The sequence below is a fragment of the Tachysurus vachellii genome, chromosome 7 (assembly GCF_030014155.1).
Source record: "Tachysurus vachellii isolate PV-2020 chromosome 7, HZAU_Pvac_v1, whole genome shotgun sequence".
NCBI classification, from domain to species: domain Eukaryota; kingdom Metazoa; phylum Chordata; class Actinopteri; order Siluriformes; family Bagridae; genus Tachysurus; species Tachysurus vachellii.
Window position 1 is genome coordinate 8,264,542 of NC_083466.1, and position 20,816 is coordinate 8,285,357.

The window sequence follows — 20,816 nt, forward strand, 5'->3', positions numbered from 1 at the left end:
CAGAACATCTACAGCACAAATGACAAACACCAGTAAATAAAAGAGTGATTTAATAGATTATGTCTTTGTTTCAAAATCCATTTTTTACACAAAGTACTTTAATAGTCCTGACATACATCAGCAGCGCTGTCTGCCCTTCTCTGTACCGGTGAGAGACAGACAGACAGACAAAGACAGAAAAACCTGCCTGAAAGTATGAACAGTCGTGTGACTACCAAACCCTCCCATAAGCAAGCACCAGCTACACGCTGGCAGCCTGTAAAGCCAAAAACGAGAAGGAAAAAAATAGGCACGATGAGCATTTCTAAATGTTAAAAAACTAAAAATTAAATATAGAGAACATTACTGTCTGACACAAGCATAAAACTTGCAGATTGTAACTGACTACAGAAAGGAAAATAAGACATTTCTGAAATCATGGCCTTCAAATAAACCCGAGAGACTCCAATGATCCCAGAAGCAATGTGCAGTGATGTTGATGTGTGTGTGTGTGTGTGTGCACACACACATATATGTGTGTGTAGGATAAGTGTGTGCGTGTTAGGTGAAGCTCTCGTAATTAACGGCGGTACACTCCAAACGCGACAAAACTAAAGAAAATCGTTATGCCCACGAGAGAGGCGGTGGCAGGAGCAGTGAAAAACTGGCGGTACTGAAACTGGAAGTACCAGAGAACAGAGAGCATGAGAACGAACAGTGGGACCATTAGGCTCCCCACGTTCAGTGCCACATGCACCTGGTCGGCGGCACGAGTGCCAGCAGGCATTGCCCGCGTGGCATGCTGTGAGATGTGGCAGTGCAGGACGCAGTTATCAGCTAGGTTCAGGGAGGCCAGAGTCTGGGCATCGTCCTGGAGGAGCTGGCCCTGGTAGATCAGACGCACCTGGTGCTCCTGGCCAGCGAAGTAGGTCCTGCACATACAATCACATACACATGCATAGCTTAGCACAGATTTCAGTCAAGATTTCAGCTTTAAACAAATGCCAGACAATTTGTGATAATCGCTCTCTACTCCATTATGAGTGGTCAGTTTCTAAACCCTGGACGCTCTTTGGCCAGAAGACACTTGTCTCCCAATCCGGCAGAGACACTTCGCAGTAGAGCACACAGTAAGACGTCACTGCCTTGACCGTGTCAGTGCTGTGCTGAGAACAGCCATAATCCTGTGTAGGTTCCTTTTGATGGATGAAGGATAAAATGGAGGGATAACAGGTCACATAATAGATCAGTAGATGTCCATGTAAAACATTGACCCATAAAATCTACCCAGTGAATGTAGCTATTATCTAAATCCACCGTGTATGTCCGAGTGGCCAAGGAGTGTGGAATTCTACGGGCAGTCAAAGAATGATGGTTGTGGAATCATCGAGATGCAAATGTATGATATAAAATTCTGGTGAGCAGTTCTGGTGCACCTCACTGTAGCCCTTGGGCATTATGATGTTTAAAAACAATATCGCTAAACTCTTGGCCCCTCCTACTGAGGTCAATTTCACTGTTTAACGGTAGTAAAAAACAACCTGTCAGTAGCTATACCTTTTAATGTAGCCGATGGTGTCCTCAGGGTTGACCTCTGCTATCCTCTCGGTGTCATTCAGAAACTTCAGCCTGAGTACCATGTTTCTCTCTGTGTTACTGGGCACATCTTCAGAAGCGGACGCCTGTGTGGCGCTTGAGGCACTGGCTGGTGGCTGCGTGCTGAGCGAAGGTTCAGGCACGTCTCTGCGTCTCAGACCGTCGAGCCCCAACAGGCTTTCTTCTCCTGCACCCTCTGCACTGCCTCCATGTCCCTCAGCTCCTCTCTCAGCTCCTGCTTCAGTCTTGTCATCTTCTCTTGAGCCGTGAGGTGGAGCGGTAATGTCACCAGGAGGGTCGGCCTCTTGGCTCTCCGGCTCTGCCGAGGGGACCGTGCCTGGGCTGGAAGAGACCAGGTGGTCAGGAGGCTCCGCTGTGTGTGTGGAGGCCCAGGCCAGGACCAAGATGAGCAAGAGGAACACAACTCCGAAGAGCAGAGTGACCTCATCGCCCACGCCCTCAATCAGAGCCATCCTGGGCGACTTTGTCCTGGACTAAGGCAACTTTGTATTAGGCACCTGCGGCACAAAGAAAGAAATTTTTTTTTTTTTTTTTTTATTTCCATGATATCTAAAGCACATTATGAGCAGCTCATAATTTCACTTACATTACGATACCTTAAGTGATTCTTTTTTTTTTTTCTATCCTTACATTCTAATATCTACCAACACCAAAATAGGTGTTCGTAAATCTGTCTAATACTAACCAGAAATTTCAAATGACCGAAAGCCGTTCGGGGGAAAAAAAGAGATCATCTCTGCTATTCACACTATTTATCATCTATGCTATTTTCTTTTGATGTTAGACTAAAGAAAACGACTGATTCCACCATTTATACTATGATCTTGTCCGTCCCTGATTAAAAATGTGAAAATATAGTTCTTCTAAACAAAAAGCACACCTCACACACAAGTCTGCCTGAATAGGACTAACAGACTATTTACTGAAGCAGATTTCACAGTTTCAGACCTAAACCTCTAAAGGATAGTAAATGCAGGAACGCGTGTAATGATGACGACTGGTACGATTGTCATGAATACAGAACAAGCTGTTAAATCACAGCAAAACCACACAGAGGATGCTTCAAATTACTCATGGGCTAAGAGTTATTGGTACATCAAAAGGTACTCTGTGCATTTATTATACTTGAAAATATAAAAAGCGGACATTCTGAGACTTGTCCTTTAGCTACTCTACCAGTTTCCTGGCTGTATGCTTGGAATCGTTGTCATGAACCTTTGCCTCAGTCTAAAGTAGTAAGCACTCTTGAGCAGGTTTTCTTCACAGACCTCTTTATCTTTGGCTGAAGTCTTCCCTCAACACTGACCAGTCTCCACATCCCTGAAAAATATCACCACAGCATGATGCTACCACCACAGGCTCCACTGTACGGATGGTATACATTTTCTCCGGAGGCTGCAATTGGAAGTCAGTCCAAACAGTTACATTTTTATCTCAACAGACAAGAAAATCTTTCCTAATGCTTTCAGAGTCCTTCCAAGTGCCTGCCCTAAAGCTTACATCTAGCCATTCAACCATAAATGTCTGAATGATGGAGGATTTCTGAGATGGTCGGAGGAGTTCTTAGTCAAGTTTCTGAACAAGGGTCTTTTAGACACTTTCTGAGATTGATTAAATGAACGGTTCAAAAAGAGTCCTGGTGGATCCAAACGTCTTCCGTTTCACAAAGATGGAGCCCACTGAGCTCCTAGGAACATTCGGTTTATGAACGGGTTCATACCCTTGTTCAAATCTACTTCTTGACACAATTTGATCGCAGACGTCTATAAAGATTTCCCTGGACGTCGTGGCTTGTGATTTTTGACCAAGCTGAACAAGTGAACGGTCACCTTATACAAGCTGAAAGTGCCGCTCATGCCCTGCATCCCAAATGACTTACTACACACTATGCACTCACACCATACACTTTTAGCATTCAATCATCCAGTAAAGGAATTTATCATCATAGTATCTTCTTCAGTGGAACACGAAACAGTTTCCCAGTCCGTGGCACACGATCACAAACATACATAATGCAGCAATCTATAGCTTTAGCAGAACACAGACAAGTTTTTAAACGGCGACAAATAAATCACATATATCGTGGGGCTAATTTAAAAAAAGACATTTGTAATACGTCTTGTCGGCCATCTTGAAAAATGTTTCTCACATTGAGATGATCGAATTAAACAGGATGAACCTAAATACAGCTTCGTTTGCTTTAGCCGAGGGTCTGAATATTTATCTAAATGACATATTTCATCTTTGCATATTTAATAAATGTACACAAATGTCTAGTTTTTTTCTTTTGCTTTGCTTTTGCATTTTGATTAAATACACTTTAAAAAAATTAAATAAAATAAAATAAAATAAAAGTGTCATGTTTAACTTTTGGATCCCAGTGCACTTGCTGTCACTTCATCCATGTTAGTTGTTTATCTGAACCTTTGTGTAAGCAAAGGCATGAAAGTAACTAGACTTTTACAAGCCTGGGGTAATTTCTCTTGCTGTAAAAGTGACACAACTAAACTTGTGGCTCTGTGTTTATGTTAAATCAGTGAAGGAAACGTCTCCATACTCATTTCTGCTCCTGATTGGTGGCTTTGCTGATGTCTGGTGCGACTTCAGATCTTTTCTCTCCCGGGTAAATGACTTAATTATGCTTTAATACCGAGAACTAAACATTAAAATCAACACGACAGGTGAAGTTTCAGCCTAAATGAAGCTAAACGTGTTGTTAAAGCACATAATCAGGGTCATGTCGGTATCTGGCTGTTTTATAGTCAAAGTTAAACCTTTAAACGACGATTCTGTGGGAATAAAACGATAAACAGAGCGTTAGTTTATACCTCAGATGATCTGCTACATCACATCACATCACAACAGCAGCTCCATTACAGGCTACAGCTACCACACAGTACTTACAAGTTAGCTTAGCTGCTGTTAGGGCGGAAAATACTACTACAATACTATAATTATATAAACAAACAAGACATTAGGACATGCTGTAAGAAAAGGACTTACTGTTGTCATATCACACCTCATGACAGTACAGAATTGACCCTGTTTTACTTTATATTTCCTGATATTTTGCGGATGGATTGACCATATTAGCATAAACCAGCATTTCCGGTTAAAACACTTCGAGCGCCAAAATAAAAGTCCTTCGAACAAACGTAGAAAAGTCTAACAAAACAAAACAACTTGAACAAAAGTCCTTGAATAAAAGTGCGTGATCGGTTTTTAAATCGTATGAAGTTTGAAGAAAAAAACTCCATGCTTTGTGTTTTCTGAACTGAAATCTGTTTTAATTTCTTTTATTAAATGTATAAAGTTAAAATTCTAGCAAGCTCCAATCATTTTATGATACTTTTATATGCAACAAATAACACATACGAATGCTCTCAAATCGCTTTCAAATCTTTTCAATGAACTTTTTCTTACTTTCCTCATCATTAAAGTAATTGTCTTGTGACATCCATCCTATCCAGTGGTTATTATTTGTGCTTCTATGAACTTTCCACATGTGTATTTTTGAACCAGTTGCACTCAGACGTTGTTTAACCCTGTGTTTGTGTTTTGCATTTGCAGATGGATTTTTGAGAGCTATATTTCAGAGCCAGTTACTGGAATAATGAAATAATATCACCTGTATTTGATAAACCAGTTCAAAATATGAAATCTTAATAAAAACATCCTAAAAAAGGATGTCGTAGCTGAGTGGTTAAGGTGTTGGATTACTGACCAGAAGGTTATGAGTTTGAATCCCAGGTCCACCAAGCTGACACTGCAGGCCCCCTGAGCAAGGCCCTTAACCCTCAATTGCACTGTTGTATAAATTGAAATAAATAGTTTTGTCCCTGAGGTCTGTTGGAAGCTCCTCCACCTTCACCTTGCTACTTGTGGTCTGAATCTTACCAACCAATGGAAACTTCTTTTATAAAGAGTTTTTTTTTGTTTTTGTTCATAATTAGAACCTTAACATATACAGTTTACAAACTCTCCAAACAAAATGGCAGTGTAGAGAAGGTAAAGAAGGTAAGCATCATGGCTGCTTTTGGTCATGAACTGTTTTTGGAATTACAATCGAAATTAATCAAGCAACTGACTGCTGTGCACAACTGTCATGGTCAGTGGAAATGTGGCCTGTTTCCTCATTATTTCATAACAGAGTAAGTGGATAAGCTCTGTTAAAAAGCTGTTAGTAGAAACTCTCAACTTGTCCAACGATGGTTCAAAGATGTTGCCGTTGTCGCTGCAATAGAATTAGGCCATCATTAGGATAAAAAAAACAACAACAACCTAGCACAGAGAGAGAGAGAGAGAGAGAGAGAGAGAGAGAGAGAGAGAGAGAGAGAGAGAGAGAGAGAGAGAGAGAGAGAGAGAGAGAGAGAGAGAGAGAGAGAGAGAGAGAGAGGCAGGCTTTATGGAAATTGTGTTCAGATAGTTATGGAGCAGTCTGTATCAGCTGGTCTAAGTGATTAAATGTTCTCAAACCTTCTGAAGTTAACTGTAAAAAGAATTAGTTCTGATTTCTTTTCTGCAATTAGTCCAGCTATTCCATTATTAGGCTTTGTTAGTTAAATGTCTGCAATCTTTATTTATTGGAGCTATAGTGTTCCACAGAACACACTCACTCACTCATTTTCTACCGCTTATCCGAACTACCTCGGGTCACGGGGAGCCTGTGCCTATCTCAGGCGTCATCGGGCATCAAGGCAGGATACACCCTGGATTGTTCACTCACACAATCACACACTACGGACAATTTTCCAGAGATGCCAATCAACCTACCATGCATGTCTTTGGACCGGGGGAGGAAACCGGAGTACCCGGAGGAAACCCCCGAGGCACGGGGAGAACATGCAAACTCCACACACACAAGGCGGAGGCGGGAATCGAACCCCCAACCCTGGAGGTGTGAGGCGAACGTGCTAACCACTAAGCCACCGTGCCCCCCTCAGAACACACTGCTATTAAAATTGTTATTATGACTCATTAGTGACTGGTTTACTTGTTTTGGGTTATTGAGGTTTAATTAAAATAAACCCATTTAAATGTCGCAATGAACAGGCTGATGCAGCACCTATACAAAATTGTAATACTTTTAATAATTATGGGTTGTAAAGATTATAGTAAAACTGAGATCAAGCCACACAACACCCCAAGAAACAAAAAACAGACGTGTTTCCTGCTTTTTACTTTTTTTAATAATCATTTTATATAGACATTTTAATATGTATTTATAAACAAAGATTTCCAGTTTCCCCACCTAATACCCAACACAAACATCCACTCACAGTCTTCTTACATTCAGAGGAACACTTGCCATAATAAATAATCTCTCTTCCAAAAACAAACAAAAAAAAACAAAACAGAGCAAAGCCAACGCACACAGCGACAGTGTCACGATGAGAACTAGATTACACGAAACAAGTCTTCTGTATTACTGCCATCTAAATGTTTTTTTAGTTTAATTTATTTGACCAAAACACACACTAAAGCGTAACAATGTCCGACAGAAACATACGTCATACCCTTCATTATGTGTTTACAGATCAACCTAAAAGTTTGTGTGTGATACTGGAGGTGAAAGATCACTAATGAGTGAACCAACACAAAGGGACATGTCCTTTAATCGTCTTATGAATCCGGCAGTCCACTGCATGCGTTGCTTTGCGTTGCAATGCGTTCCTTTAAACGACAAAATAGATCATTTGTTCTGAGAAAATAAAATCTATTGATATAATCCATCTCGTTTATACATTCATCATGATCTTACTGGAAGCCTGTTCCTTGTGTCCATAATTCACAGATTCACAACACACTGTGCTCCTTGGTTTCCTGACGTCACATGCACGGTCAGTCAGATATGGTGAATTGAGCAGACTCTCTTTTGATGGCTGCATCTGAAATTCATAAACATCTCTACTTGATTTTACGCTCTATACCTGGATGTCCTTCTTCTATAAAAGTCCTCTGGATCCTGAACGGCTCCCCAAACTGTCTCTTAGATGGTTTAAAACACTAATGTGAGACAGATAATCGACAATGGAGATAAAAACACTAGCAGAGATTTTAGCGGTGGAACAATATAATAAACGAGTAATAGCGTGCCTAAACCCTGTTAACAAAAAAAAATCAAATACCAAAGAAAAGTACCGACAAAGACACTCAATCTGGACAAGATATAAAACCAATCTTCAATCACAGAAGCAAGAGGCCGTGTCCTCCGTTAACATGCATAACCTGGACATAAAGCAGCTTCCTTCAGGAGTAAGGGGGTTAAGTCCTAATGTACCGGGGTTCGCTGAGCTCAGAATTACACTGTCTGTGGGACATAAAGGTTTCAATACAGCCAGATTTCACCATTTATCCACCAAGAACTACAGCTGTGCTAAATACATATGCTGGTATATCACAATAGTGTTCCTTGTTCTATCGATCATGTATTTCTTAAATTATTAAGCCACTTTCTTCTGCCTGCATTTCAGCATCACTGATTCTAACCTGCAGTTATGACGCATTACAAACACACTTTTATAAACAAATCACAGTCCAATTTCTATCAAATTTGTTCAACTTTTACCCGTTACATTGATTTATCTGGATGTTTGCATGTTTTAGTTTTACGCCAGAGCTAGGAGGCTAACATAGTGAACACCAAATCGAAGGTATTACTGCTATCTTGAGATTTGAGGACATGGATTAGTGAATTAGCTGGACTGGATTATGAGCAGGGATTTCATTAAGACAGCAAGGTTGTCTGGCTCAAACCTGCACCGGAGCAGGCGTATTCTACAGAACCAGGATTATAATGTTAAACATGTTATATGTTTATATATATATCTCCACCTGCAAATGTATATAACATTTGTGAATATCACCTGAGCCTGGGCAGGAAAAAGAAAATACCAAGTTGCAGGTGGATACAATGGATTGAATTTGAAACATTTTATTTTAGCTCGTATGTATTTCCCGGTTTATCTCGGTGAAATATTGCCGTTGTCATCCTGTTCTTGTGCACTGGTGTTCTGCCTCGGATGAGACTTAGACGAGAGCAAAAAGAAGCCATTCGAGTAACTGAAAATAACAAACCGACAACAAATAAAGCAACTACATTTGTGCATGACTATTGTAATTTCCTGAAATGAAGTATTACACATCTCTTAACTGTTTTTTTGTTTGTTTTGTTTTATACCTTCTCATTCTCAACACTGACTTTCTGCTCATGTGTTCTTACGTCCAACTTTTTTACATCATAACTGTCTTATTTGTAGCTCTGTTTGAAACTGATGACTAGGAGCACAAAGTCATCTCGGACAGCTTCGGTGGTCCTGCTACATTAATAGAGGTGTGCTCTGAGGTGTGTTTAAAACCATCATTATTAAATCTGACATTTTATCTCTTTTATGTTATGTTAGCAATGTACAAAGAATCTGGTCCCGGATTGTACTGTAAAATAATCTAATTCATATCTAATTCAACCAGCTATAATCATTAAACCACCGATTACTTACTTAACATTTTTTAATCGAATTCTGCTTTCAAAAATGATTTCTATTCCAGCTATAGCGAAGTCTAGAAGTCAGATACCACACTGAAAATCCGGGACTTTTTTAGTTTGAACATATTAAATATATTAAAATATTTAAAACAAAGTAAATAAATGTTTAATGTTTTGAATTTACTGCAGTTTACTTATTTAAAAGTAAGCAAATGTGTGATATTGACCATGTTAACTGCTTTGTACAGGAGGCCTGATCTCTAATATTGAATCATGTGTTCAGATGTTTACTGTGTTCACACTTGTGGATTTGATCTAAAATGGATCACAAGATTTTGCACAAGTGTGAGTTAAAAAAAAGGGGGGGGGGGAGAGATAGAGCGACAGAGAGAAACAAATGAAATACTGAGAAACTAAGGTACTGTTCAAAAGATACGACTTTTCACTCAAGTTGTTCTTAGTTATATAATTTCTAATGAAAATTGTTGTGTTAAACTATAAACGAATGCAAAATAGGATGATGAGAACACTAGTGAAAATCATCCTATTTTGCATTCGTTTATAGTTTAACACAACAATTTTCATTAGAAATTATGCTAATGACGCTAAGCAGTCATTATTTTTTAGTTAGTTTTGTAGCTCCAGTGTAAAACTAATGCCTCAAAATGTGACGCTGATTCACTGTATTCACACTTGGCAGTGAATCGGATTTTATCCCAAGTCATTTGTTTTACATGCAGCACTGCCGTTGTACCGAAAAAATCAGCAAGCTCTGGCTCTGTGATTGTGTTGTGCAGTTTGTGGGTGTTCTGGGAGGTCGGAGGAAGTTCATGGGTGTCACAGTTGTTTCCAGAAAACACCGTTTTTACATTTTGCCCAGAGAGGTATCATCAACCCTTCCCTAAGTCAGAAACTAAATACACCCACCCACTGGCTTAGTATCGCCACAAGTTGTCCTAAAAGACAGGATTGTTCACATCCTGTGCGCACACACACACACACACACACACACACACCTTTTCCCACAAAACACCATTGCTTGTTTAAACAGAACGTTGCACATGCTTGCAGACATGCTCTCTCTCTCTCTTTTACACATACACACACACACACGCTCGCAGTCACATACACACTCCTCTGCTTTTCCACCGTCATAAACGGACCTCCAGGAGCTTTTTGTGCAGGTACTGCTTCACTTCCTCAATTCCATTCAGCTTCTCCAACTCCAGATATGGCAACTGATGAAGACAAGCAGACACATGAGGTATGTAGCCACGGGCAAGTGTCTTCTAAACACGCTCCACACACAACCGGACTTACCTGTAGTATAACATAGCCTAGCAGCTGCAGGTGGCGGTCTCTCATAGCCCGGGAACCCACGAGCACGTCAGAGTTGTGGCAGTAGTGCCATTTATCATTTACAGACATTATAACCCTGCGTGTAAAGAAGCACACAGATGCTGGTGAACACATGATTAAGGGTTGGACACATTAGTCAGACACACTACACTACACTATATATAAATGTCCAAGTTAAATGCAGACCACTAGGTCATGAAATACGAGGTCAGGACAATGGACTTGGTCTAAACCCTGTCTTTTATGTGGTGGGCACAGGATCATTGTGTAGATGCAGGTCACATTTTATTTTTTATGTTTGTTCTTTTTATTAATGACATGGAGTAGTGGTAATAGAAAGACATGACAAAATAACCTCAACCTTAGTGTGTTTCATTCATTCGTTCATTTGATCAAATGATTAATTCGGTCAGGACTGTGGAGTGTGAACATGCAGGAAGTCACACTGAATGGAACACAAGTACCAAGTTAGTAGGCTCATTCGTACATTTGTTTGAACCTAGGAGCAATTTAGAGCAGCCAGGCAGCCTAATGGGTTGCCTTTAAGAACTGGGAAGAAACTGGAAGACACAGATGAAACCCACACGAGGCACTGGAACAAACAGGAGACCCTGGAGCTGTGATTTTAGAGTCATTTGTGCCCTGTGCGATTGTATTTACAATGTTTCAGGGCAAAGCTGAAAAGCACATATTTTTATCTTCTGTTAATAAATGGATGTGTATCAACACTTTGATCTGATGCATATGGACCCAATTTTTTAGAAAAATCATTTTATTTGCCATTTATAAAAATGCATTTAATTAGAAACCAGTTTTTGAGGAATGTGACAAATGGACTGACCTTTTAATGGGTTCCCCAGATGTCCTCTCCATCTCAGAGGCTTTTGCTGAGTGCAGCTGGATTGGAGCAGTAACTGTATTGCTGTCTCCTGCGTCATAGGTTATACCTTCATAGAAAGGTGTGATACTGCAGTCTGGTCCTGAACTGGACCGTACTTGGATGGATGCACCAGACTCATCCTCCAGTATCTTTCCAATAGAAAACTGGAAGAGAGAGTCCTGTGGCACAGTGGCCCCGGGTACAGCTGGCCCAGCTTGAGCCAGACATTCTGAAGGACTGCTCAGTGTTGAGCTGTCCTGGCTCTCCAAAGAGTGCTCCTTAGCCAGGCTGGTGTAGTAATCTGAAGCTGGGTAATAGGTGTTGTAGTCCAGTTGCACTGCTCCGTTGGTGCCCGCTCTCTGCATGTGGGGTGGCAGGAAAGCGGAATCGTTTTCGGGCTGTTTGTCGACGCCCTCCTCTAGCGGCGGAGAGAACGGTGAAAACTTCTGGAAGTCAGAGGTGAGAGCAGCAACAGAGGTGGAACCGTCCGGTGATTTGGGGTTCACGACCGTGCACATCGAAGAGTCTGCTGTTAATGAGACTGCTGCAGAGCCTGCTCTGATGGGAAGAACATGGCCCGCATGGTCTATCCACAGCAAAAAATCTGTGCAGGAGGGGGAAAGAATGAGAATGAGAAAGAAGAAGAGATAAGTTTCACATTTATCTAGGCAAACGTGTTGATATTTCAACATCAGGATGTCAAAAGGTTTTCTTTACCTGTGTAATATCCTGGAGGTAGAACCTCATCTTGCTTGTAACCATGCTCTCCAACCAACTGCCTGAGCGCCTCAGCAACAAGACCTTTGTAGCTGTAACATAAACGCCAAACTGACCATCACGACTGTCTATGCAACATCCTACTGTACACGTGTTAGAAAAACACTGCCATCTACTGGCAGAGTGATTATGATGATTGCCTTAATCCAGGAGCGCATGCTGAGGACAATTAAATACAAGACTCCGATTCATCAATCAAATTATATACAATGTCGTCCTCTGACAACTCATGAATACATTTGAAATGACCAATATATATGGATAAAAAAAAATCGGTAGGTTTTTGTAATATTAAAAAAAAGAAAGAAACCAAGATAAATTACATCAGACCTTTTTCCACCCTCGTCGTGAAACACATTGTGTAAAAAGTAAGTGACAAACAGGAAAATAATCTAACTGCACAAGTGTGCACACCCCTAAACACTCAGTCTTTCTGAGAAAGAGTGTATCAGCATGACACATCTCATCTTTACTTGAGAATAGTCTATCTGGCAAAACCATTTTTCATCCATCTAAATTGCATCTCCTGTGCACAGCCTGCTTTGGGTCACACCGCAGATTTTTAGTTGGATTAAGGTCTGGATTCTGGCTTTGGTCATTCAATAACTAAAGATCTTCTTTTGGTTAAGCCATTGCTGTGTTGTATGGATGCAGGCTTTGAGTCACTTTAAAATTTCCTGATATTCCTTTTCATCTTCAGCTTATAATAGACACCTGAAGGTTTTGCATTAAAATCAGCTAGAATTTGTAATCAACTGAAGAAAAATAGCCCTAAAGCATGATGCTGGCACCACCATGTGTTGTACTGTGGGTCAAATACCTTTTGGAATTTACTCATCAGACTAGAACACATTTTGTTGTTACGTTGTTTGGTACAGTAGCTGCATGATAATTACTTATGAACATTACTGAACTAACCTGCTTCAGTCTGAACCCCACTTATAAATGGTGTGCACACTTATACAACCAGTTTATTGTAACGTTTTGCTATATTTTTCCAGATCATTTTTATATGTTGTTATCTTACATTGAGGGTGGAGTTCTGACATGATTTATATCTTGGTTTAATTTTTTTTAATTAATTTAAAATGATTTATTTTACAAAAACCTTCCTCTTACAAACAAGACCATTTAAGACTGTTTTTAAAAAGAAATTGCGAATTTTTTCAATATACAGTATTTATAGCATTATATATAATAGCATATAGCATAATATATAGTATTTATAGCATTAAAACACCAAAAAAAAAAAAACCTAAAAAAAACTAAAAAAAAAAACCCACCCACACTAGGTGAATTTTTATTTCCTAGCTTTCCCTTCGAATCATCATTGGACCATATTTTGCATCTCTCATCCTATATTTATCGTTATATATATGTGGTATGTTATGTTACCCAGTCGGGGTTATCTCTGGTTTGCTCACAAATGTGGCATTTGTTTTTTGTCCAATTCACAGTGAAAGAGCTGTGCACTGACCTGTACTTGCGGTTGACCTCGTCAGCAGTGAGCGCGTGATCAAACATGAGCACTTTGTGTGAGTCCTGCAGACGAGGCCCTGTGTACTCTCTGTGCTCGAGTTCCACCGCAGCGTCCAGCAGGGACAAATAGCGGCGTACAATCAGAGCATACGGACTGTCTGCAGAGCAGCACACAGCAAACAATCCAGCTTAGTGCCACAGGCTGAAGTAGGAGTCTGTTATAAAGACGTGTCTGGCTAATTCTAAGATGTAAGTCACTAATTCTGCCAAACCTGTTTATTATTATTATTATTATTATTATTATTATTATTTTACCATTATAGAAATCAGCTGTAGTTAATTTCAGTTTAGACTGGTGCATGAAACAACAAACCCCCCTATTTATATCTTCCTTTGGCTAACACCAGTGCATTTTCCAGTCTCTTTATCCCAATAACATCAACAATGAAGACAAACGTGGTTTCATTAGGCTACATCAGCTAAACGTATGAACTCTAGACAAAGCAGTCTAACCTGCATTGGATATACATGTGCACTCTGGCACACACACTTACACACACTAACTTCTATACACATTCTTTATATATTCACACACAGCGAATTAACTTCACTAAGAACAGAAATGTGATTTAAGGATTAATCATGTACGAGGTGAAAGAAAAGGCTCCGATTTCGAATCTATTTTGTTCCAAAGTTGCCTGAATAATTGTGATTTCAACATTTCTGATCATTCAGCTATTATCGTGGACTCACTGGTGACGTTGCTGATGAAGGAGGGTGAGAAGACCCGGTGCAGCACCAGGCTGGGAAAGTGTCCGAGCTGGAAGAGGGACATGAGGATATTGACTGTAGCCAGTGGTGAGCTCAGAGCCTTCAGCTCCAGCACCATTTCCAGCTTAGAGAAGAACTGAGTCTCGTTAGCTGGCCGATAACTCATGCGGCTGAAAGGGAACACGAGCTTCTGGATCACCTGCCAGAATCAAAACAGCAGCATCGAGATGAACAGATTCAATAGTTTTCATTGAGTACATTAAATAATGTCATACTAAATGTGACACTGTCCAAAAATCAATTCCAAATGCTAAAACAAACAAAAATCAATGAATTGAGAATCAAAACCAAACCGCTACAAGTCAAACAATTCGTATCCCAATTAGAAATCTTAATATAAATAGCTTGTACTACATTTATTTATTTAGCAGAAATCTATATCCAAAGTGACTTCAAATGAAGAATCTCTTCACTTCTTACCTTGCTGTCCAAGTACTCGCACTTTTTGACCAGGAACTCTGCAATGGTGTCTAGGAGTTGTGTTTCTCTGAGGCGATGGCGTGCGATATATTTGGCGATAAGAGCCATGGTGTAAGGTGTGATGCTGTCGACCTTTTTAGGCAGCTCCTCTAGTAGAATGAGAGAAAACAGTACAGTACAGTTACAGTAAAACAACAAAGTTAATCCAAACAGCTGCTACAAATAAACATGACCATAACCACAAGCTTGATTCTCAACTCCTCAAAATCTGACAAAAAGCTAAGAAAATACAATTCAGTTCACTCCTGTTAGCTATATTTGTTTTAAAAGTGGCCAAACGCACCCGCTAGGCTGCTGACGAACTTCTCCTGCCTGTTCTGGTAGAAGAGGTGAGAGCTGAAAATGAGCTCGAGGCTCTTGTTGCTGGCCTCTCGGGCGCACGCCGCAAGCATCTCGTCCAGTAAGGTCATCTCGTGGTCACGTACGCAGCTAACACTGGACAGCGTGTGTTTGACCAAGCGCAGAATCTTGCGGTCGACCACGAGTTGTTCTGCCGAGGTGGTGTCGGCTGCCTGCAGCGCGCGCCACTTGGTGCGGTAGTAAGAGAGCAGCAGGAAGAGTGTCTGCGGGTGACGTTCGCGCTCAATGTTCTTCTCCAAGCCTGCCAGACACGACTCAATGAGCGGGTGCTGGCTGGATTGGTGCAGCTTCATGCAGCTGCTGAACACCATGGAGATGTCCTTCTGATTAAACTGCGACAGGCGGCTCTGCGATTCCTCCTCCAGCACCTGCACTATCCGAGAGTCACTGGGCAGCCCTGCAAGAACACACATTTTTAGTCAGTCGTAAATACACGCATCGTTTTAAACCTACAAAGAAATTAGTTAAACATCTACTTTGCTGTTGTACACTTACATAATGGATTTTAAATTATTTGCCTGGTGCAACACACTCAAAATAGTTAGCATCAGGTTAATTAGCTGAATATATAAGGCTGAACTTATGGTGCACTACTAAAGTACTAAACTGTGTGTGTGGGATTTACTTTCCCCTAACAAGCACCTTATCTTATTCCCTTAAAAGAGCAAATTGGCAGGCAAATAATCACATATTAATTGAAACAAGATGTCAAGTGCTGCAGTTAAGTTAGACAAAATGCCACAATGTGTCTAGTGCTTATAACGATATCGAAAAAACCCTCCCAAATATGACATGAGAAATAAATCATTGAGGGAAACCAGATCACCTGAGTACTGACACGGAATAGTGAAAACAATGTTCAGTATGATCAAATTGTGAAAGAGTCCTAGAATAAACACAGGACCATCTTTTTGATTACAGCAGCAGATCTACAGCGTGCAGGTGAGATTAGATACTGCAACATGAGTTATCCAGTTATTTCACCCACAGTGAATAATTCTAACGTTAAAAAAATGACATTGTAATTTCAAAGGTAGGCCTGTAATTCTGTTGTCGAGTTATCGTACTGACATGACATTGACCGTTTTTGTTGACCTCGATTTTGCCCATTGACCTGCATAATCTGTGTGAGCTGAAGCTGAACAAAACCTTATATTGCAACGTGTGACGCTGCCGTCAAATGCATGTAATGTGACGCTGCTAGCTTTAGCGGAATATGCTGAAAATATCAATTATTGCAAATCTAATTACTAAAAGGTGCGATACCAGAATTTAAACCATTAAAAGTTCTCTCAAATCCTCTGGCTTACCAAGTGCAGCCACGGCATAAAGGCAGTTGACGATGCTAAAGTTGTCAAACTTGGAGCAGTCGTTAACAATGGCGTCACAGAGGGTATGAAAGTCCGGGTGATCCAGAATCTGTCGAGTCGTGCCATCAGCCGAGCTTACAGCGGGGGGTGAGGACAGCGCTCCCTCTGCAGTCACCCCACTGCTCCCCAGGCTAACTCCTCCACTTCCAATCGGTCCAGCCTGCTGGAGTGCCAGGAGTTGGCCAATTTTTTGTAAGGCGATGGGGTAGTGGTTGTGCGAGATCTTTCCCGGGTTCTGAGTGACCCAGCGGAGAACCTCGTCCACGCTGCGGGAGCGGTCGATCAGACGCTTCATGGTGAAGAATGTGTCGTAGCTCATCTTCTCGTGGATGAAGTTCCAGGTCTTCTTTTTGCTGTGGTGCATGTGGGCATGGGGCTGATAGTGTGGAGGGGGGAGGTGAGGGATCTGTGGCGGGGTGTGGTAGTGCTGATGGGGCGGGTAGTAGGCTCTGTGGGCATCCACGCGGCCCTGATAGAGCGGAGGAGGGAAACTCTGGGGAGGCGGGATATGGGGGTGATGAGGGGGAAGGGGGTGGTGATGATTCTCCAGCATGGTTTGGCCTCCCCCTATTAGGCCAATGCGGCGACCAGGTTTACCCCCTGCACCACTGTACAGGCGCGTGGCATACATACTGGCTAGAGCACCTGGATCCAGAAGGCGGGAAGGCTGTGCAGGCAAGGAAAATCTCCTGCAGATTAAGGGGCCAAGGCGAGAGAGCAGTGCCAGCATGGTACATGGGGTGATTCAACACTAAATTTCAACGCTGTATACCTAAAAACAGAAACAGCCAGTATTAGTGTATTAGTCTTCGAAGCACAGATGTTCCACAGCACATATACAACTTGCTCTAGTTCACATTACTCACTCGGTATTTATCCTAAACAGAATGAAACATTGGAGTTGAACAGTCAAGTAAACAACAAGACAGAAACTCAAGTCATATGTTCCCACGTGAAACAGACTGAGTCATCAATATCTACAAGAACAAAGAAACCAGCACACCTCTTACAATTGTGTCATAGCATGAATAATGAAGTATTGCATAATGAATGAATGAAACAATGTTGTAACACTTGTTAGCCTTTAAGAATAAAACAAGAACAAAAGAAGAATGTATTGGTTCATTTAAGATCATTTAAAGGAGTTTATCAGGAGTGGAGAAGGGCCTCTGTTTGTGTGTTTATGAAGAAATTTAAGGGATGCTTTGTAAATTAATTAACATTATGCAAAACAAAAAGGTCAATCTCCCGTGTACAAAAACGTTTGGGACACTGTGTACATACACACAGCAGAGAATTAAGTAATATTACACAACATAAGCTAGCAAACAGAATCTACAGCAATAAGGGTGTCTAAAGGAGGCTGAGCTTGCATGAACATCGTAGAAGCAATCATCAAACATCTCTGGCTCAGGCGATACGTATGAACTGTTGCTTGCAGTGATGAGTAGCTATAAATCCTGGCCATTAAAATCCTTCTTCTGCTTGTGAAATAAATCACAGTACCATAATGAACTTCAGGTACCTGGATATTGCTCAGCTTTACCACATTTCTGAAAAAAATCTCTGATTATTATCATTTCCATTTCCAGCATTTGGCAGACGTCCTTATCCAGAGCGACTTACATTATCTCACGTTTATGCAACTAAGCAATTGAGGGTTAAGGGCCTTGCTCAGGGGCCCAACAGAGGCAGCTTGGTGGACCTGGGACCCGAACTCACAACCTTCCGATTGGTAGCCCGACACCTTAATCACTAGGCTATCACACACCTTATCAACTTGCACTGTACACAAACTCTTAAACTGGCGGATGTACAGACGGTGCACTTTTACATTTCAGATATTACATTTCAAATATCTAGTTTTTTAATTTTTACTTAAATAAAAACATCTAACGTGACACTTGCCAGAATTAGACACATCTATGCGATTGTAGGGACGTGATAGCTTAGTGGTTAAGGTGTTGAACTACTGACCGGACGGTCATAGGTTCAAATCCCAGCTGTCACTGCTGGACCACTGAACAAGGTCACTCTGGATAACAATGTCTGCTGTAAATATAAATCAACTTTTTAGTCCATCTGCTATAACTCTGTCTCCTTTATATTCGAATCATGTCAGAGAATCTAACTTTTTTTTTTTTTTTACAGCTGAGTCTGAACCCAGCAGTGTATCAGTGGCAGACCAGAGATGCTGGGATGTAAACTCATACCCTTCTGTGTGTGAACTCAGACCAGAGGTGGTGGGATGTGAACTCATACCCTTCTGAAACAACACACAGTGTATTGAACAAACCGCCCATGTTACTTACATGTTGAGTTTAAAGCAGAGCGCAAGACTGCAGATGGAGCCTGAAGCCATCCGGGACAACAGGAGTCATGGGGGACAGGATTATATTCAACAACAACACCGAAAGTAAAAGGCGTGTTTAAGACGCTAAAATTACTATCATGTCATTTCCAAACCGCATACAAGTATTTCTACGGGCAAAGTGGGAACGTTAGCAACCTGTCGGCTAACTGTAGAGCAGCTAAATATTTAGAGTAACCGGTTAATTAAAAAAAAGCGCATAATAAAGCGGTTTGTGTGGTGATTAGAGAAAGACGAGCGGGTTGTGGAGACGTTAAGGAGGAGAACTGACAAGGTTTCCTGTGTGGAGTTACACTATAACACCGAAACACTGACACTGTAACACGGCCTGTCAGAATGCTAATGCTAATGCTAACGTTGCTGTTGCTAACACACCGGGGCTCGAGCTGTGTATGTGTAGATGTGTGTGTGCGCGTGCGCGCTCCGCCCCGTGGTTCAAACGCTAAACCTCCGACTCCAACAGCACTACAGAAGTGTCCAGTGTCCGCTGGGGACAAGGCTGACATGTGTCCTGTAATGTCACACGCTTTACATACAGACTCTCCTTGCACTTCGGCTACAGCGATCCGCCGCCCCGGTGTCCGCCATGTTCCCGGAAGTCAACACTGATAAACGGAAAACGCGTCAGGGTCACGGGAACGCGCAGAGCTGTAGGTTAGAGATGTCATGGAAGGGTTATGTCTTATTCTCTCTCTCACACACACACACACACACACACACACACACACACACACACACACACACACACACACACACACACACACACACACACACACACACACACACACACACACACACACACACACACACACAGTAACAGACCTACTGTGACATCCCAGGAATAGGGGGTATAAAGTTAAATGATGATAACATACTTTTTACTAGTCAATTTTCTGTTGAGATAATTTTATTAAGTGTTTTTTTTTTGTAATCATCTTTGGACAACAATTCACAGTTCATTTAATACAAAATATTCTGAATACTCTTAAACCTCATATACATATATGTGAGTCTTGTGTGATCTGAGATGCTTTTCTGCTCACCACGGTTGTAAAGATCCTTTATTTATGTTACCAGAGTCTTTCTGTCATAAGAGGGGTTGATAAGTGTTCTTATTAATATAACATGAAGATCTAAGATACTACTACAAGTAATAATAATAATAATAATAATAATAATAATAATGATGATGATGATGATGATGATGACGATGATGATTATTTGTCTTTTGACAAATAATGCACCCAAATACTTAACTGTTTTCTTAAACACTTAAAATACTTTTAAAGACCAAATAGAAATTATTCAGAACATTTAAAAGTTTTAAAATGTAAAATGTCGTCTATTTCTCTGCTCCTCTCTATTTGAGCAGTATGGTTATAGCACGTGTTACCAGCAGGTGGCAGTAAAAGTTTATAACCAAATCCATTATAACCTAATCAAAGAAAATGTTACAAGTGCATGTTAAGGCGAATAAAATTATAATATTCATTCATGTTTCATCACTGTTTTGCAATATTTGCATAAAACTATATGTGTATATGAGGACACTGAAGGCACCTTATAGTGATAATGAAGTAGGTCATTCAGTGTGAACCAAAACAAAACAAAACTAAATAATTATTGTCATCATTTCAGGTTGGAATGGCTCCAATGCATGCTTCCCTATGAATTGCACTCCAGGCTCATGGAGATTACAAATAGATGTGAAATAGATATTAACAAGTTCTGTGAAAACGCAGCTTAAAAGTTAATATAAAAAATTTATTAAAAAAAAGCTAGGCATAAATTAATGGCTAAAAAAATACTGTCAATGAAACACATACT

The 20,816-nt window shown here is 40.8% G+C and overlaps 2 protein-coding genes across 5 annotated transcripts; both read right to left on the reverse strand.

Annotated features, from left to right (window-relative positions):
- Positions 1-33: 33 nt before the first annotated feature.
- On the reverse strand, positions 34-4,792 carry tmub1 (transmembrane and ubiquitin-like domain containing 1). 4 transcript variants are annotated; one of them, XM_060874019.1, is made up of 4 exons: positions 4,600-4,792; positions 2,865-2,991; positions 1,537-2,093; positions 34-911 (listed from the first exon to the last, which is right to left on the reverse strand). In XM_060874019.1, the coding sequence occupies exons 3-4, from the start codon at positions 2,046-2,048 to the stop codon at positions 560-562; spliced, it is 864 nt and encodes a 287-aa protein (XP_060730002.1). In that variant the 5' UTR covers positions 2,049-2,093; positions 2,865-2,991; positions 4,600-4,792; the 3' UTR covers positions 34-559. The 4 variants fall into 4 exon arrangements, with proteins under 4 accessions (XP_060730002.1, XP_060730000.1, XP_060729999.1 ...); XM_060874017.1 differs by lacking the exon at positions 2,865-2,991 and adding an exon at positions 4,154-4,385; XM_060874016.1 differs by lacking the exon at positions 2,865-2,991 and having other exon boundaries at positions 4,600-4,783.
- A 1,978-nt stretch (positions 4,793-6,770) lies between these two features.
- fastk (Fas-activated serine/threonine kinase) lies at positions 6,771-19,612 on the reverse strand. The gene is made up of 10 exons (XM_060874020.1): positions 18,931-19,612; positions 16,559-17,390; positions 15,172-15,645; positions 14,829-14,977; positions 14,331-14,547; positions 13,576-13,735; positions 12,039-12,130; positions 11,283-11,925; positions 10,403-10,517; positions 6,771-10,320 (listed from the first exon to the last, which is right to left on the reverse strand). The coding sequence occupies exons 2-10, from the start codon at positions 17,346-17,348 to the stop codon at positions 10,234-10,236; spliced, it is 2,727 nt and encodes a 908-aa protein (XP_060730003.1). The 5' UTR covers positions 17,349-17,390; positions 18,931-19,612; the 3' UTR covers positions 6,771-10,233.
- Between the last annotated feature and the right edge of the window lie 1,204 nt (positions 19,613-20,816).

What these genes read in the sequence shown, in the direction of transcription:
- tmub1 (XM_060874019.1), bottom strand. Translation starts at nt 2,048, where the DNA reads ATGGCTCTGATTGAGGGCGTGGGCGATGAGGTCACTCTGCTCTTCGGA. An exon ending in ACCATCGGCTACATTAAAAG is followed by an intron (nt 912 to 1,536) that starts GTATAGCTACTG and finishes TTGTATGTGCAG; the next exon opens with GACCTACTTCGCTGGCCAGG.
- fastk (XM_060874020.1), bottom strand. Translation starts at nt 17,348, where the DNA reads ATGCTGGCACTGCTCTCTCGCCTTGGCCCCTTAATCTGCAGGAGATTT. An exon ending in GCGAGTACTTGGACAGCAAG is followed by an intron (nt 14,548 to 14,828) that starts GTAAGAAGTGAA and finishes TGATTCTGGCAG; the next exon opens with GTGATCCAGAAGCTCGTGTT. An exon ending in TCTGGGGAACCCATTAAAAG is followed by an intron (nt 10,518 to 11,282) that starts GTCAGTCCATTT and finishes CTTTACACGCAG; the next exon opens with GGTTATAATGTCTGTAAATG.